This window comes from Stegostoma tigrinum, chromosome 20 (genome assembly GCF_030684315.1).
Source record: "Stegostoma tigrinum isolate sSteTig4 chromosome 20, sSteTig4.hap1, whole genome shotgun sequence".
NCBI lineage: Eukaryota > Metazoa > Chordata > Chondrichthyes > Orectolobiformes > Stegostomatidae > Stegostoma > Stegostoma tigrinum.
The window spans coordinates 17,857,776-17,875,670 of NC_081373.1; the positions used below are offsets into that span (position 1 = coordinate 17,857,776).

Here is a 17,895-nt window from a genome sequence, read left to right on the forward strand (position 1 = left end):
AATTCCCAATTATCTGGCAAAGTGGCAGTTTTTGATGCTTTGTATACCTTAGTTTTTGATTAGATTCTCCCTTCAACTACGTTTTCAACCATAGGTGATTTATCCATCTTGTGGAGTACTTCGGTTTGACCAGAATAAGTTTAACTTAGTGATATGAAATATTTTCTTTTATGTCTGTTATTGCTTCATTAAAGATTTAGTTTGTTTTCTCCGCCAGCGTTAAACAATCTTCCTGTATGTAATTACTCTTATTTAAGTTGAGGTCACTAGTTTGAGATGGATGAACACAGCAGACCAAGCAGCATCAGAGGAGCAGGAAAGCTGATGTTCAGTTCTAGACCCTTCTTCAGAAATGAGGGAGGGGAAGGGGATTCTGAAATAAATAGAGAGAGACGGGGAGGCGGATGGAAGGTGGATAAAGGAGCAGATAGCTGGAGAGGAGATGGACAGGTCAAGGAGGTGGGGATGGAGCCAGTAAAGGTGAGTGTAGGTGGGGAGTTAGGATGGGGGTTGGGTCAATCAAGGGAGGACGGACAGATCAAGGAGGAGGGGATGAGGCTGGTAGGTAGGAGGTGGGGGTTGGTCAGTGAGGTTGGAGGAGCGGAGAGGTGGGAGAAAAGATGGATAGATCAAGGAGGTGGGGATGACTTGGGCTGGTTTTGGGATGAGGTTGGGGATGGGGAGATTTTGATGTTTCTGAAGTCCACATTGAGACCATTGGGCTGCAGGGTTCCCAAGTGAAATATGAGGTGCAGTTCCTGCAACCTTTGAGTGGCATCGTTGTGGCACTGGAGGAGACCCAGCATGGACATGCCCAAAGAGTGGGAGGGAGAGTTGAAGTGGTTTGCGACTGGGAGGTGTAGTTGTTTGTCACGACCGGAGCATAGGCGCTCCATAAAGCAGTCTCCAAGCCTCCACTTGGTTTCCCCGATGTAGAGGAGGCCACATTGGGAACAGCGGATACAATACACCATGTCAGCAGATGTGCAGGTGAACATGTGTTTAATGTGGAAGGTTTTCTTGGAGCTGGGATGAGGTTGAGGGGCAGGTATAGGGGCAGGTGTAGCACTTCCTGCGGTTGCAGGGAAAGGTGCCGGGGTGGTGGGGCTAGTGGGCAGTGTGGAGCAGACAAGTGTGGAGAGAGTGGTCCCTCCGGAAGGCAGATAAGGGTGGGGAGGGAAAAGTGTCCTTGGTAGTGGGGTCAGACTGCAGGTCGCGGAAGTGAAGAAGGCTGATGCGTTGAATCCGGAGGTTGGTGTGTAAGGACAAGGGAGGTTCTGTTTTTGTTGTTTTTCCTGTCTTCCTTTGACTGACCAACCCCCATCCCAGCTCCCCACCTACACTCACCTTTACTGGCTCCATTCCTGCCTCCTTGACCTGTCCATGACCTCTTGCCCCCCCATCTGCTTTTTTATCCAACTTCTATCCGCCTCCCCCTTTCACTCTATGTATTTCAGAATCCCCATCCTTTTCCCCTCCCCCATTTCTGAAGAAGGGTCCAGATCCAAAGCATCAGCTTTCCTGCTCCTGTGATGCTGCTTGGCCTCCTGTGTTCATCCAGCTCTACACCTTGTTATCACAGATTCTCCAGTATCAGCAGTTCCTGCTATCTCAAATTCTACCATGTTGTGATTGTTTTCTCCTTTGCAATCTTTAACTAGAGATCCTTTTTTAAAAAAATTTACCTCAGTGCACATTACAGATCTAAAATAGCCTCTTCCTGAGTTGGTTCCACGACATATAGCCCTAAAAACGATCTCTGCACTTTAAAAAAATTCTCTCTTGTGTTATCCTTGCCCATCTGATTTGTCCAGTCAATACACAGATTAAAATCATCCATGACAATTGTAGTGCCCTTCTTGTAAGTTTCCACAATTTCCTAATTTATACTTTGTTTTATAGTGAGACAACTCTGTGAGGATCTACTGTTGACACCCACTTGTGGTTTCTTTCCCTTGCTATTCTTTACTTTCACTAAACTGATTCCACATCAAGGTCTGTTGCACCAAAGTCACTCCTCACCATCGCACTGATACCATCCTTTATTAGCAATGCTACCCCACCTCCTTTCCCTTTTTTGCTTATTCTTCCACAATGTCAAATACCCATGAATATTGAGATCCCAGTCTTGAACAGCCTTAGCCATGTCTCTGTAGCTATCAATCCTATTCATTCATTCCTTGGTAAAACGGTAAAAGCTGCATATTAAAATTTCTAGGCAGCAAAATTTAGAAAGATTGTAATGATTCAGATTTTTTGAGAATTCAGTCAGATTCTTTGAACAATTCTTTGTTCCTTTTAAGTTGACTGGATTTATATTTACAATTGTCATTGTTTAGTATACATTTACTCTGCTGCACAAGTGATTTCCTTATAATTAAACAACATCTTGGTAACATATTGTTTAAGTATGTGTCGTGCATTGGATACTAGCTTGTAATAACTAGCAGATAAATTCAACTTGAAGTTGTCTGATGAGTATTCTTAGGTGGTGCTGAAAATGCGACTTTGGGCGCAGGCTTTGCTGCTCACCTAACAATAAATCATTTTAGCCAGTAGGTGTCATTACTGCCTAATGTAAAATCATATTATGTGATGTTCTCACGTCCTTTTCTTTACCAGTTCTCTCTCGGATGTTTTCTTCATTGCCTGAAAGTGATCATTTCTGACATCTGAGTACTAAATGTGGTTCTTTATTCTGTCTCCAAGTGTTCATTAAAATGCATACTTTCAGCTGTGATCAGTGTATAGTAATTGGTGGTGAATATTGTGTTTTAGCCAAACCTTACTGATATCAAAGCTGCTACCTACTTCTACCTTTATTTATGTAGTTAAGTGCTGCAGCATGTGATGAATTTCATCTTCTCTATTTCTTGTATAGTTTACCTGCTGTAGTTCTTTAATAACATCTCCATTGGATTAAGAACTTTATTTACTTGGTATTGGTGCATTGGCAAATAGCAAACTTGTTAAGGAGGGCTACCCCTAAACTGAAAATTAATTTCATGAGGTTAATGAATTCTAATTCAATGGGTGTGAACCTCCATCAAAATATATTACGTTTGAACATTTTAATTTTTATATACAGATTTATAAAAGATTAGGAAACTAAGTAAGTTTGACAGAAAGCTAGTAACCAAGAATTAATACCGTTTACATTCAGTTGATCCTGAATGATATGCACACACTTTAGTTTTAGAAAGAATGTATAGTAAAACATTTTTGGTAAGGTGATTGTCGGTAGCCGAGTTCTTCAAGTGTTGAGTTCTTTTCTAAAGTACATGGAAAAGCACTTTATATTTTAAAACACATTTTATTTAAAGAAAGCTGTTATTTCTCATAACTGAATCTCCATTTGAGTAGTATAGATTTGAGGGAAGTAAAGGTAACATTTTTCCATATGACAAAATACTTTATCTTTCAGTGTGTCCTCTCTCACTCTTTTAGAATCAGATATACAGCACAGAAACAGGTCTTTTGGCTCAGTTGGTCCATGCTGATCAGGTTTCCTAAACTGAACTAGTCCATTTTCTTGCATTTGGTCCATATCCCTCTAAATCTTTCCTATCTATGTGCCTGTTCAAATGTCTTTTAAAATGTTGTACCTGCCTCTACCACTTCCTCTGGCAGCTTGTTCCATTTAGGCACCGCCCTCCTTGTTAAAAGGTTGCCCCTTAAATGCAGTAACTTATTCTCACTGAAGTCACACATATTTACATGTGTATAGTGCCTAAGTTGGTAAATTCAGCTCAGTGTGTAAATATTTGGGTGAAATGATGTTAGTTAATATTAGATATGCAGAGTATTTTTTTATTGCTTTGCCTATTATGTTTCTAGGCAGTCCCTGAAAAGCCAAAGCTGCCACTCTGGATCTCAGTGTCATTGGCTGAAGGTTGTGTTCATGATGGTGTAGGACAGGAACAAAATTGCAAGGGTTTAGGAAATTGGGAACTAAATGACTTGTTAAGGCTTACAATCAAATCTTCATTTCAAAGTAACAATGGCAACAAATGAAAATTTATACCTGTTTTAGTATTTTCCTATTGAACTACTGTACTCTAACGGCTGCTCTAAATTTTCCTAATAAGCCACTGGATGGGAAAGTAGTGTGAGGCTATTATTACTAGAATTTGCCCCTGATACTCAGTGATTTCAATTTTGCTAGGGCACCTTGATGCCGCACTCGGTCGAATGCAGCTTTCATGTCAAAGGCTGTCACTCTCACCTCACCTCTGGAACTCAGGTTTTGTGTCCATGTTTGAGGATATATGAGGGCAAAAGCTGAATGGCCCTGGCAGAACCTAAACTGGGGAAGGCAGATGCCAAACAAGTTAATGCTGAGCAGGTGCTGCTTGGTAGCACTGTTAATGGCATCTTCCATCACTTTACTGATGGTGAAGAGTCGACTGGTGGAATAGTAGTTGGCTGGGCTGCATTTGTCCAGCTTTTTGTGTACTGGGTATACCTGGGCAATTTTCTACCTTGTCGGGGAGTTAGTAATTTAACTACTGGAAAAGCTTGGTAAGAAGAGTGGAAAAGTCTGGAGCACAGATCTTCAGAAATAATGATAGAATTTTGTCAAGGCCCGTAGCTTTTGCATGAGCCAGTGCCTCCAGTCATTTCTTGATGTCATGTGGAGTGAGTTGAATCAGCTGAAGACTGGTATCTATGGTGCTTGGGACCACTGGAGGAGGCCGCGATCGATCGTCTACATGGTACTCCTGACTTTGTACTCCTGACTTGGTACTCAAGGCTGAAGATTACTGCAAATACTTCAGTGTTTTTAATTATTTACTCATGGGATGTGGGCATTGCTGGCTGGCCAGCATTTATCGCCAGCCCGTAGTTGCCCTTGAGAAGGTGGTGAGTTGCTTTCTTGAACAGCTGCAATTCATGTGCTGCAGGTTGACCCACAATGCCCTTGCAGGGGAGGGGCTTCCAGATTTTGATCGAGAAATCAAACGGTGATGGAATGGTGATACATTTCCAAGTCAGAATGGTAACTGGCTTGCAGGGGAATTTGCAGATAGGGGTGTTCCCAGTGGAATTGGTAGTGGGTTTGGAAGATGCTTCCTAAGGATCTTTTGGTGAATTTCTGCAGTGTGTATTGCGGATGGCACACTTGCTACTGAGCGATTGAGAGTGGATGCTTGTAGATGTGCTTGCAAACAAGCAAGATCCTTTGTCCTGGATGGTGTCAAACTTCTTGTGTTGTTTGAACTGTCCTCATCTAGGCAAATGGTGAGTATTCTATCGTACTCCTAACTTGTGCCGTGTAGGTGGACAGGCTTTGGGCAATCAAGAGGTGAGTTATTATGCTGATGTATTCCAAGTCTCTGACCTGCTGTTATAGGCATTGTGTTTATGTGGTGATTCCAGTTGAAATTCTGGTCATGAGTAGCTCCCACAGGCAGATGATAGCGGGGGATTCAGTGACAGTAACACCATTGAATGTCAAGGGACGGTGATTAGATTGTCTCTTATTGGAGATGGCCATTGTTTGGCATTTGTGTTGCGCGAATGTTAACTGCCACTTGTCAGCTCAAGCCTGTATATTGTCCAAACCTTGTTGCATTTAAATATGGACTGCTTCAGTATCTGAGGTGTTGCAAGTTATGCTGAACTTTGTGTAATCATTGAACAACAGCACTTCTGACCTTATGAAGGAGGGAACGACATTAATGGAGTAGCTGAAGATCATTGGGCCTAGGACACTGCCCTGAGGAACTCCTGCAGAGATGTCCTGGAGCTGAGATGACTGTACTTGTAGGAAGTCAGTCATCTTCCTTTGTGTCAGGCATGAGTCCAACCTGTGCAGAGCTTGACCCCAATACCTATTGATTGCATTTTAGCTATCTTTTGCACTGATGTACTGGGTTCTTCCACCATTGATGGGGCTCTCTGTGTGAGCTGTCTGCTCCAGTGAGTTGTTTAGTTGTCTACTGCCATTCAAAGCTGGATGTGGCAGGACTACAGAGCTTATATTTAATCTGTTGGTCATAGGATTGCTTAGCTCTGTCTATCCTGAGCTGCATATGCTGTTTGGCATGTAAGTAGCCCTGTTTGGTGGCTTCACTATGTTGCCATCTCATTTTTAGGTATGCCTGGTGCTGATCTTGGCATGCCTTCCTGCATTTGTCCATTGATCCAGGCATGATTCCTTAGCCAGGTGGTTATGTTGAGTGGTGGATACGCTGGACCATGAGGTTGTAAATTGTGTTGGAGTACAGGTCTGCTGCTGTTGACGGCCCGCAGTGCCTCGTGGATGCCGAGTTTTGAGGGCCTAAATCTATTCAAAGGCACATTGCCACACAACACGATGGAGGATATTTTCAATATGAAGGTGGGATTTTGTCTCCACAAGGACTATACAGTGGTTGCTGTTACCCACACCAGCCAGGATAGATACATATGCAGCCAACAGACTAGTAAGAGTGAGGCCAAATTGTCGGTCTGTGCTCCAGAATAAAAGAAAACTGATGATTCATACCATAGGACTTTGCTTTTGCTATCTCCTATTGATTGACCTGTTTTGGAACTTGTACAAAGAGGAGTGATAGTTGGGGTGTACCACACCTGGCAGGAAAATTATTGGACAGGACAAATGACACATGAACATTCGGTACAGTACCGTTATATTCAAAAATAATTGGGACTCCTATTATAATGATTGATTGATAAGGTGATGTGATTCAATACTATGCTTTTGGTGCAAAATTCATAATTTTCACAATGTTTTTGTTTGAAGTGAATCGAATGTCAGAGAAATATGTGGCTACCGGCCATCATGAGATGATCTCGCACTAGCTACCTAAACACACACAGTTGTTACCAACTGTGTTACAAGTTGTTCAAAACTGCTTATAGTTGGCATTTGTGTGTTTAGGTGTTTTGGAAAAGATACCTAGCTGGATAGGGAAGTGACTGTATGCATGTACTGTTGGTCATATATAAACAAAATAATAAAAATAAATAGATTGGGTCTGGAAGGAACAACACTTAAAAGTTTGCAATGATGAGAGTCTGGGCAAATTTCCTGCCTTTTGAGAATAAGTAACCTCATAAAGTCAGAAACCACCAATTTAGAAAGTGTCCAGTCACCTGGTCTCCAGCAAAGCTCAGTTGTACGCTACTTGGCGAAAAGGTCAGAAATCATACGACAACAGGTTTATTGGAAAACTCAAGCTTTTGTAGCTTCATTCCTTCTGCAGGTATTAACCTAATGCCTGAAGAAGAAGTGAGGCTCTGAAAGCTTGTGTTTTCCAATAACCTGGTTTTGTGTGATTTCTAACCTTGTCCACCCCAGTCCAACTCCAAAACCAGCACCTCCATGACTTGGGGGAAAGCTTGATGACCGTATTCCTCCCTCAACCTGATAATTGTCAAATAACATTTGTGCACATAAGTGTTTGGCAATCACCATCACCAACGAGAGAATCTAAACATCACCTCTTTGTTGAATTTCCCACTATCATACCACACCCACAGTGATGGAACATGATGGTGAACTTTGTGATTGTATAATATGAACATCACTTGGGTTATTTGAAATGTGACAGCAAGCTTGTATCACTGTGGGGCTGTCAGAAGCTAAGTAGAATGCTATTTGTTATTGAGTGACAAGAAAATTTATGTTGCTACATACTGACCTTAAGTAGTGATGAATATAGAGAAAGAACTGAGGCATGATAGTTCTGAGAGATGAATTACTAATGTGTATAGTAAGCTGGTTTTCAGCTTTTTTTGCTTCGAAGGGCCACCACGCTATGTTGTAAAAATTCTGTAGAACCCCTACAATGCCTGCATGTCGCAAAACCTGCACAACTTAAGTGGCAAGTAACATTTGCTCCACACAAATGCCAGCAATGACCATCTCCAATAAGAGACAATCTAATTACTATCCCTTGACATTCAAAGGTATTACCATCACTGAATCCCCCATTGTCTGCAGTGGTTCAAGAAGGTAGCTTACCATCACCTTCTCCAGGAAACTAGTGATGGATAATAAGTGCTGGCAAGCTAGTGGCGCCCACTACCCACAAATGAATATTGAAAAAAAAACGAAAATCTGTCCACCATCAACAAAGCCCAAGTCAGGAGTGTAGTGGAGTATTTTTCGGTTAGCTGCATGAGTGCAGCTCCCTCAATATTTAAGAAACCTAACAGTATCATATCTGAACAGGTTGATTAAAAATATCTTCAAGATGAAGCAGATTATTTGACATCCTCTCCACTTAAAAATTAATTTAAACCTTAACCATTTAGTCCTACCATCACCACCACTAGTGCACAATGGTAGCGGTGTGTACCATTTACAAAGTGCATTGCTTCCACTTGCTAAGGCTTCTTTTGAGAATATCTTCCAAACCCCTTGAGTTCTACCACCAAAGGGCAAGGGCAACAAATGCATGAGAATATCACAGCCGCAAATCCTCCTCTAATTTACACTCAATACTGACTTTGGTAAGAATGAAAAGCAATATAATTCAATGAGTTAAATCCCAGATTTCTTAACAGTATTGTGAATATAGCTACAACAAAAATGGACTGCGGCGGTTCTAGAAGACAGTTTGCCATCACCTACCCAAGGGCAATTTTGAATTAGTATAAATGCTGGTCTTGCCAGTGGCAGTGAAGTTCCAAGGAACAATGGTAAAATCTATTATACTGTCCATACAGAATACAAATGTAATGGTTGTCTAGTTATGATTACCTTAAAGGGTTTCTGTTGAAAGTGGTGGTGTAAAACTGAAGCAACTCCCAAGCCAGGTAAAGTTTACAAGTGCATCTGCTGATAACAGCGAATGCACAAAAATGGAATAAAATGAGCCAGTACTCCACAATATTTTATTGTAGATTTATTCCATTTGTTGAAGGGAAACTGAAAGAAATTCTCCAACTCTAAAAGATAATCAGAAGAAAATCCCAGAATGTCTCTTTACACCTCACTTACAACCAACATGACTGAAATCTTCTGTTAATTAACTAGTGCTGTACATGCTCGCTCACTTATAGTGTATTGTGTAAAGGGAAATCGTCCCTCCCAGACAGTAATTTCAACAGTAGGATCAACATTGTAACAGTCCATTGCTTCTTTCAGACAGGTGATCGGCTGCAGGTTTAAATTTCCTGTGTTAAGATGGTTAGCCCAATCATGGCGATTTGTTCCTCATAAAGCGTGAAATTTGATTTAAATATTTCTGGTGCTGTCGATGTTAGTGTAACAGATGTGTTTGCGACTGGTGTTTGGGGAGTCAAATGAGAGCTGAGCCAAAATGAACTTCCCACTGTGAACTCCAGACAAATTTACATTGGTATACTTATTGTCCCAACAATTTTAACTCCCAAATCCATCTCCTTTCTGACACCCACCTGTGTACATTAATAAGTGAACATATTCCAATGAATTTGTTTTAATTTAGATATTTCAATGGTACCTTAATTAATTCCAGCATGGCACCTTACAGAAGAAGTATGTTTTTACTTGATATGATTATAAATAACTGTCATTCTGAATTCTTTGATCACCTTTTTATTATTTTATTACTTACAATCCTGTAACACTATTGCTGAAACCATTGATTGGTGAAGCCGTTTAAGATACCATCAACATGTTTAGTTTTGTGAAACAGTTGAAAGCTTGAAACAAGAAACAAGGTAGAATCTGATAGGGGTTTGAATGACATGGGCTTTGCTCAGATTCATGACTGAGTTAGGCGAGAATTCCAGTGAGGCCCATCTTGACATTAGGAGCATTTACCTCCATCTGTTATCCTTTTTCTAAGTCATATGACAAGTTGTCAGTTAAAGGGGGATTATAGTTTGTTAAATGCCTTGTTGATAGCAACTTTATATCTTAACAAACTCAACTAATAGTCTAGATCATGTAAGACAATGCAGCATACAAACCAGAGAGGAGATCTGGTGGATACAGCTAGCTGCTCGCTCTGAGTGATCTCTGTATTGCCTACAACCAAACAACAGACAGGGCATAATCTAGGTTTTAAAAGAGTGGATCCAGAGAGAATATTTCCTCTTATGGGGAAGAGAGTAACTAGATTCATCAGTATAAGATACCCATAGATTGATGAGAATGTTGAACTTGCTACTGCAGAGAGTGGTTGAAGTGAATTCTGTAGACACATTGAAGAGGAATTTAGTCAGTCTCGAATCTTGTGTGCAATCCTGTGCAAGTTATTTCAAACAGATGAGAGAAAACATACAAAATTATTCTGTTGTACATCAGAGAGGATGTGGATGGGACACTAGTATTTTGAGGGTATCATAATCTTGGGGATATGAACCATCCATAATGGCTGCATTTAATTGATCACACTAGATAGAATAGTAGCTTCAAAGTAGATTTTTTTTTTCCTTTTTTTTTCCGTCTGGTACCACTGATTACATTGAGCAAGATAGCACCACAATTTCTTTTGCTCTGATCCTCCCCTCCCTGCTGAAACTAATCGGGGGAGGTGATGAAATTACCCCTGAATATAACAACAATAGCGCATGAAAAGACGTCAAGGCCAGGATATTTGGGTTATGCATTTGCCATGAAATTGAGAAGCTGTTTTTTCCTCCTTTTCCACTTGCTTTATCTTTTCATCGAACTTTTCAATCTTTTGATTATCTCACTTTCTATACTATGGTTATATTTCTAGTAGTTCCAGCCCTGAAAGTGCTGCGTTTGAGTAATCTTTCTGCATATGTGGAGTCCCCCAAAATATTTTGAATAATCCATGCTCAAAGCTTATTAAATTTCTACAGTAAATGCAGCAATTCACTACTTCCTGTGGTAGGCAAAATGATGGAAAGATGAGTGAATCAGAGGTGGTGCTCACCACTTCCATTGACTACGACTTGCCAATGGAGGTACATAGTCATTGTTAGTAATATTTCTTGGAATCATTGTACATTTGGCAGTTCTTTTTATATAGAATATAGAATCCCTACAGTGTGGAAACAGCCCCTTAGGCCCAACAAGTCCACACCAACCCTTGGAGCAACCCACCCAGACGCTTCTCCTTATAACCCACCTAAGCTGCTCATCTCTGAACACAACGGTCAATCCACCTAACCCGCATATCTTTGGACTTTGGGAGGAAACCGGAGTACTTGAAGTAAAAACACAAAATACTGAAAGTGAACAAATGCTTTGCTGGCACCCAAAAAATAAAACAGTCTGTTTTGTATTTTGTTTTGAGAACCCTTTTTATGTGAATTGCATTGTTTCATGCAAAGACTTAGTTCTCTGTTTACAAGATGGGACTTGAATTAGACCAACATTTTATAGATCATGAAATATTCATAGTGCTGCTAGTTGTGACTGAAATGATAAAACTTTCATCTCTGAATCAGAAGGATTTGAACCTGCAACCCAGGACTTGAACTTTAAAATGAAGGCTGGCACTTTAACGCAGTAAGGAAGGAACAGCTGAACTGATAATGCTACTATCTTTTTGAATGATATGTTAAACAAAACGTCAGTTAGTGCTAATATGTGGACATCTAAACAAGATCCTTTGGCCTTAATTTGAAGAACAGAAGGGAAGATATTCCTAATATTTTGCCCTCAATCAATATCATAAAAACAGGCTGGTCACCAGCTCGTCAATGTTTGTAATTGAGTGTGTGTTTCCTATAAATTATTGTAAGTATATAATTTTAAAGTAATTTACCAAATGTAAAGCACTTTGGCATGCCCTGTGGTTGTAAACAGTGCTATATAAATGATAGTCTCTTTATATGCTGTGTTCATTGTAATAGAATGATATATTCCTACTGTTTACTTATGTAGGATAGGTAATCTGCATACCTTCTCTTTGCAGGTCAGCTGTCCAGATACTTACATTGAGAGGTTTAATGCAGCACTCAGCCAGTACATGGGAGCTCTACAGAGCATTGTGCCTCTATTCATTTACATGGTGAGTAACTGTTTCAACAGCAAGACTTTTGTCATTAACTGTTTTGACAATCGTTTGGTTTTCCTCTTCAAAATAAACAGCATTTTTGCAGTTCACTTTCCTTAGCTCTATTCAAATACTGAATTTGATGGAAGGATGTTGCTCTTCTAAATCAACCAATTGTAGACTCCAGAACTTTCAAGTGCAAGCTCTATTTTATACTACACAGTTGTCTTTTAGTTTGCCTGTTTGCTTTGTATCTGTGAGAAATTATGTTGAAAGTGGACTTCATTTGTAGAACTTTAATAAAAAATCATTCGTCTTTGTTTTATTTCTTAAGGCATGCATTCAGATTGGTTTTTAATGCCACTCACCATTTATCAAGTTGTACTGAATAACCTTAGCTACAGAGATAATAGGAACTGCAGATGCTGGAGAATTCCAAGATAATAAAATGTGAGGCTGGATGAACACAGCAGGCCAAGCAGCATCTCAGGAGCACAAAAGCTGACGTTTCGGGCCTAGACCCTTCATCAGAGAGGGTCTAGGCCCGAAACGTCAGCTTTTGTGCTCCTGAGATGCTGCTTGGCCTGCTGTGTTCATCCAGCCTCACATTTTATTATCTTTATAACCTTAGCTACTCATTTTTTTTCCCCTCTCTTCCTTGTGATAAATGTTTAAATGTTTAACCATATTCAATCTAGATCCACATCCTCAAATCCGAAATTCACTGTGTGAAAACCGTTGTCAAGCCCAGTTCTCTCATTCCAGTGATGTTGCTTTGAAGGGTACGCCTTGCCACAGGCTGTCTTGAATCATACTTTAGTTAGAGTAAGTTACATATATGTTGTAGGCTGAGATTCAACAACAATCTGTGGCAGTGAATCTTAGGTGAAGTTGTCAGAGTATTTGTGGACTGCAAGGCAGGATGTTAGAATTTTGTGTTTGTAAAATATTGATGTTTATAAAATATTAGGAGGGAAAGCAGCATGTGGTCCCTTTAAAAGATGATGTGCTTTTTCTATGCTTAGAGATGCAAAAAAAGTGTATAGGCAGCAGCTTGTGGGTTTGCAGGTACACAATTCAGAGTGCCTGAATTGAAACATTTGTATCAAAAGGCTGCACAGTCAGCAGGCCAAGCAGCAATTTTGTTTTGATATCAAAGCAACAAATTTTGAATTTAGCCAATTAACTTTGAACGAGTCACCCAGATACCAAACACCAATTAAATTTAAACCTGATGGTTTTGACCATGTAAAACTGATTCTATTGTAAGGAATATTGATATGTCATCAAGTTATTACAAGAAGCTGCAACTCCGTGAAGATGTCAGTGTGAACTGCCATCTGCAAGAGTTCACAACTCTCAAGAGAACTGCTAGCTCTATCAGACTTCTGTAAGTTTTAGAGAAAGCACCATCTAAATCAAAGGTACCTCCTGCACAATTGATTAATATTTCTGACAGAAGAATTTGATAGAGAATGCATTCCTGACACAGCATTTAATAGAGAAGGCACAGAATATTTTGAAAGATGTAATCTGGCTGTAATTTTGACAGACTAAATTCCTTTTCTGTTTTATATATGTGGGGCTTGTTTGCATTGCAGCAGCATACCATTAGAATCATGTTTGTTCCGAAATAGTAGTTATAAAGGGTTTATTTAGTTTGTTAATAATGTAGTTAATTTGCTTAATTTGCTTTGTTAGAGTTATACATATAAATTGTTATTTGTTGATCATGAAGTCAGGGTTTATTCTACTAAACCACCAGAAGTTGATGAAAAAATGGATTACATCTCTTCTTGCACTCCTTTTAATAGGTTATAGGGCGAGGCGCTCCTCTGCGTGTTTTGTTTTTCGTTATCATAAGTTGTGGGTGGGAGGGGTGGAAGTTTACCTCTGCTTTATAATAATTTCAAACTTTGAACAACTCTCCATGTAAAGAATTTTAATGTTGGCCGCACCCTGAGTATTTGAAGTTTTGCAGCTCAAAATATACATATAATACATTTTCTAAGGCTCTGAAATTTGAATCTTAATTAAACTACATCAGATAATTTTAATAAATGCCTTATTTTGACCTAAAGTTGCGTAGATATTCATGATGTCTGTTGAAACTTACTATTTGTTTAAGTAAAATAATAAGAAAACTGAGTCTCTGAGCCTCTAATCACATCTGAACTGAAATTATGCATTTCTTGCCTGCTTCCAACACACATTGTTCTGGATGCTTATTTTGTTTGTAATGTTAGAGTTGGGATTCCTGAGCGATTCCTGTTTAATGAAGTTACTTTTCATTTTAGTTCTGATTGGCTTTCAATTTTGATAAAATGGATTGCAAATGATCCCTACAGAAACATTTTAACCAAAGTAAATCTGATTCGTAAGTGAAAAAGTTGTTTTGTTAATACAAAATGGCTGTCCAAATAGAATTTATCTTTTTCTCTCTTGCATCCAACAGTTATTTGCCAATTGTGGAAATTACTGACAGTGTTGCTGGAGTGAAGGGAATTTGTCATTGATTTGATTTATATAGCATAGGCTCTTACAATGCATATCCGTACCTTTCTTAAATAGCATCAAGCAACTGACTTCCTGTTAATGATGGTCCCTGTCTCTTCTAGCTTGTTTTAGAAACTCCCCAGTTCGCAACAGTAAGACAGACTGCTTCGTCCATTAAATCTTCACTTCAGGGTTTTTTTTATTCCTCTTTGCAGCAGCCCGCAATTCCACTCTATGACTTGGCCCATTCTGCCTATCGGTTTGTTTCTTCAACCTGCGGTCTTATCCCTTTCAATATAATTTGTTAACTTTGCTTTAAAAACAGTCAGAAATTCAAATTTGATGCCACGAGCTATCTCCCACGTAAGGAATTTTTAATTATAATCCCTTCTTGAGTCTTAAGGGTTATCTAAGTTATACCCTATTACTACTGATTTTCAAGTTAGGCCAGTGTTAAAACCTGGTATCATAAATACAGTAGCTGTTACCTGTCACTAACTAACAACGTGGCAGGTGGTGGTTCAAGAACATGGACACCCCGAAAAAAGGCTGATTGCTTAGAACTGATGAGCATCTGAAAGAGGGTCATTGTTGGCTGTCTTTTATTTCAAGGATGATGTTTACACAGTCATAAGTTTTTTTTCCTCCGGTTTTTCACCAAGAAAAGATGAATTCTATCCTTGATCAGAGAAATGACACCAAATGAACTAATCCTTCAATTAGCCAACGACATCAGGACTTGCAAGCTTTTAATGTTAGATTACAGAGCATGTTAATGAAGCAGTAATAGTTAACTATCTGAAACAACACCAGGATTTAAAATCCTGCTTTGGTGTGAAGGGCAGTTGCAGGAATTGTAGCAGTACATGAAATTATGGTGATCGTTATTGTTTCAGCAACCAGTGAAAACACTCTTAACAGTGTTTAATTATTTTAACCCTTCATCACCTTGATATCCTTGGTCAAGTTGTTTATTAATTTTCTAATCGCCGGTGGATAAAGCCCATAACACTAATGTTTCATTCTTGAAAACATACTAGCAAATCTGCATTGCACTTTTATGATTTTGTTTTGAGATTTAGAAGAACAAAATGATAATAAGGTATATAAGAAGATGATGTGCTGTAGACTGGCGACTGCCTCATGTTGAACCAGACTGTTGGTGTGATAGTTGACTTGAGATATTGGACAATCTTTTTATTTCACTTGAATGTCGGAGGCTGAGGAACGACCTGATAGAAGTTTACAAAATTTATAAAGGCATAGAAAGAATGTAAAATCAGTATTTTCCTCCAAGGTACAAATGTCAATTCCGGGGGGACATGGATTGAAGCTAAAAGGGGGAAAATTTAAAGGACATGTGAGAGGCAAGGTTTTTACATAGAGGGTGATGTGTCTGGAACGTGCTATCGCAGGAGGTGATCCAAGCAGATACAATAACAACAACTGTCCTTTGTTGAAATGAGCTAATGTCAGCATATTTGTGACATTGTTAAGGTTGCCACATTAGTGACATTGCCTGGCTCCAAAGTTCCCTTAGCTCCTCTCCTGTTGAAACTCCTTTCTATACCTTTGTTACCTGCACACTTGATTATTCTTATGCAGTGCAAGCTAGACTTCCACATTCTACCCTGCCGAAACTGTAGTCATCTGCCCATATTCTTGCTCACACCAAATCTCATTTAGCAATTACCCATCTTCCGGCTGAGCGGCGCGAGCACTTGACCAAGTTATTGCTCACATTTTAAAAAAACTCTTAAGTTCCTACCTTATCATACCTTCCCTATGTCTATCATTTCTTGCAGTTTCATAAACTTCCAAAATATCTGTTCTCTTCTCATTTCGGCTTTTTGTTTGGAATATGGAATCCCCATATTTAATTGATCCACCATTAGTGGCTGTGTCTTTAAGCCTCCTTCCTTTAGATTATCGATCAAGCTTTTGGCTGTCGGCCCTAAAAACCATGTTTAATTTAGTTTAAAAGAAGTAAATTTGTAACGGTCTTGGGATGCCTTTATTACATTGAAGGTGCCATATAAATACCAGTCATTATTGCAGGATCAAATCTGGTTCTATTGCTGATGTGAATTGAGTTTTTTTTTAAATATTGTGTTACTGCATTGATTCCTGTTGACAACTTTCTCTTTTTTTTAACAGAACAAATTTTACATTGAAACCAAACTCAACAGAGATTTGAAAGATGACCTCATAAAGTTGTTTACAGAACAGGTTGCAGAAAAGCATGTTCCTACCTTAATGCGTGAGTGGTGTTAATTATGTTTGCGCTCTACTTTCTGTGCCAAACTTGCGTTAACCCTGAAGTGGGGATGAAAACCCTTTATCAAACATGTGCTTCTGATATTAATAATTCAACCTTTAGTACTAATAATATCAAGTTTTTTTCCTTGGTTATTCTAAGTTATATCAATAATTTTGGAATTGGCAGTCATAAGATTCTTGAGAAAAATTTGTCCTCTCCTGAATCCTGAACTTTGTTGTCAGCACGTTTATTCAGCATTTCCGGGACATGTCTTGGGGATATGCAGTTTTATAGGGTAAATCTAAGATTTACTGAGCAACAGTTGTACTGAATCTGAAGGTTAAATCTCCTTAACATGTTTGATTCTGACTCCTTCATTTTCTGATATATTTGTGTATTTCATTTTTTTCCTATTTTTGTAGTAGATGAAAAGTCCCCTGTTTATATACACTAGTTGATTTTCTTTTCCAATTATGCAAGTCTGAAATGGTGCAAGGGGGATGGAAGTTGCTTTCAACAACTTACAGATTACTTTAGGTCAGTGTCAATTTAAGTTTGGCACAAAAACAGAAGCTGCTGGAAACTTGAGTTCGGGAGTTGGGAGATGATGTTATGGCTGTACAAGACATTGGTTAGGCCGCTTTTGGAATACTGCTTACAATTCTGGTCTCCCAACTATAGGAAAGATGTTGTGAAACCTAAAAGAGATCAGAAAAGATTTACAAGGATGTGACCAGGGTTGGAGGGTTTGAGCTGTAAGGGGAGGCTGAATAGGCTGGGGCTATTTTCCCTGGAGCGTCAGAAATGACCTTTAGAGGTTTATAAAATCATGAGGGGCATGGATAGGGTGAATAGCCATGGTCCTTACTTCAGGGTTGGGGAGGCGAGGTCCAGAACTAGAGAGTATAGTTTTATCGAGAGGGGAAAAGATTTAAAAGGGATCTGAGGGGCAGCTTTTTCACACACAGGCTGATGTGTGTCTGGAACAAGCTGCCAGAGGAAGTGGTGGAGGCTGGTACAATTACAACATTTAAAAGGCATCTGGATGGGTATATGAAAAGAAAGGGTGTAGAGGGATATGGGCCAAATGACAGCGAAAGGGACTAGATTAATTTGGGATATCTGGTCAGTAAGGACGAGATGCACTGAAGGGTCTCTTCCCATGCTGTACAACTCTGTGACTCTATAACTCAGCGGGTCTGGCAGCAACTGTGGAGAGAAAGCAGC

General features: G+C 39.5%; 1 protein-coding gene across 1 annotated transcript in view; it reads left to right on the forward strand.

Annotated features, from left to right (window-relative positions):
- The window catches only part of cacul1 (CDK2 associated cullin domain 1), a 76,427-nt gene that overhangs the window by 36,613 nt on the left and 21,919 nt on the right, over positions 1–17,895 (forward strand). The window contains exons 4-5 of the mRNA XM_048551021.2: positions 11,832–11,927; positions 16,566–16,668. Coding sequence (XP_048406978.1) covers positions 11,832–11,927; positions 16,566–16,668 — 199 coding nt within the window. The remainder of the gene's footprint in view (positions 1–11,831; positions 11,928–16,565; positions 16,669–17,895) is intronic.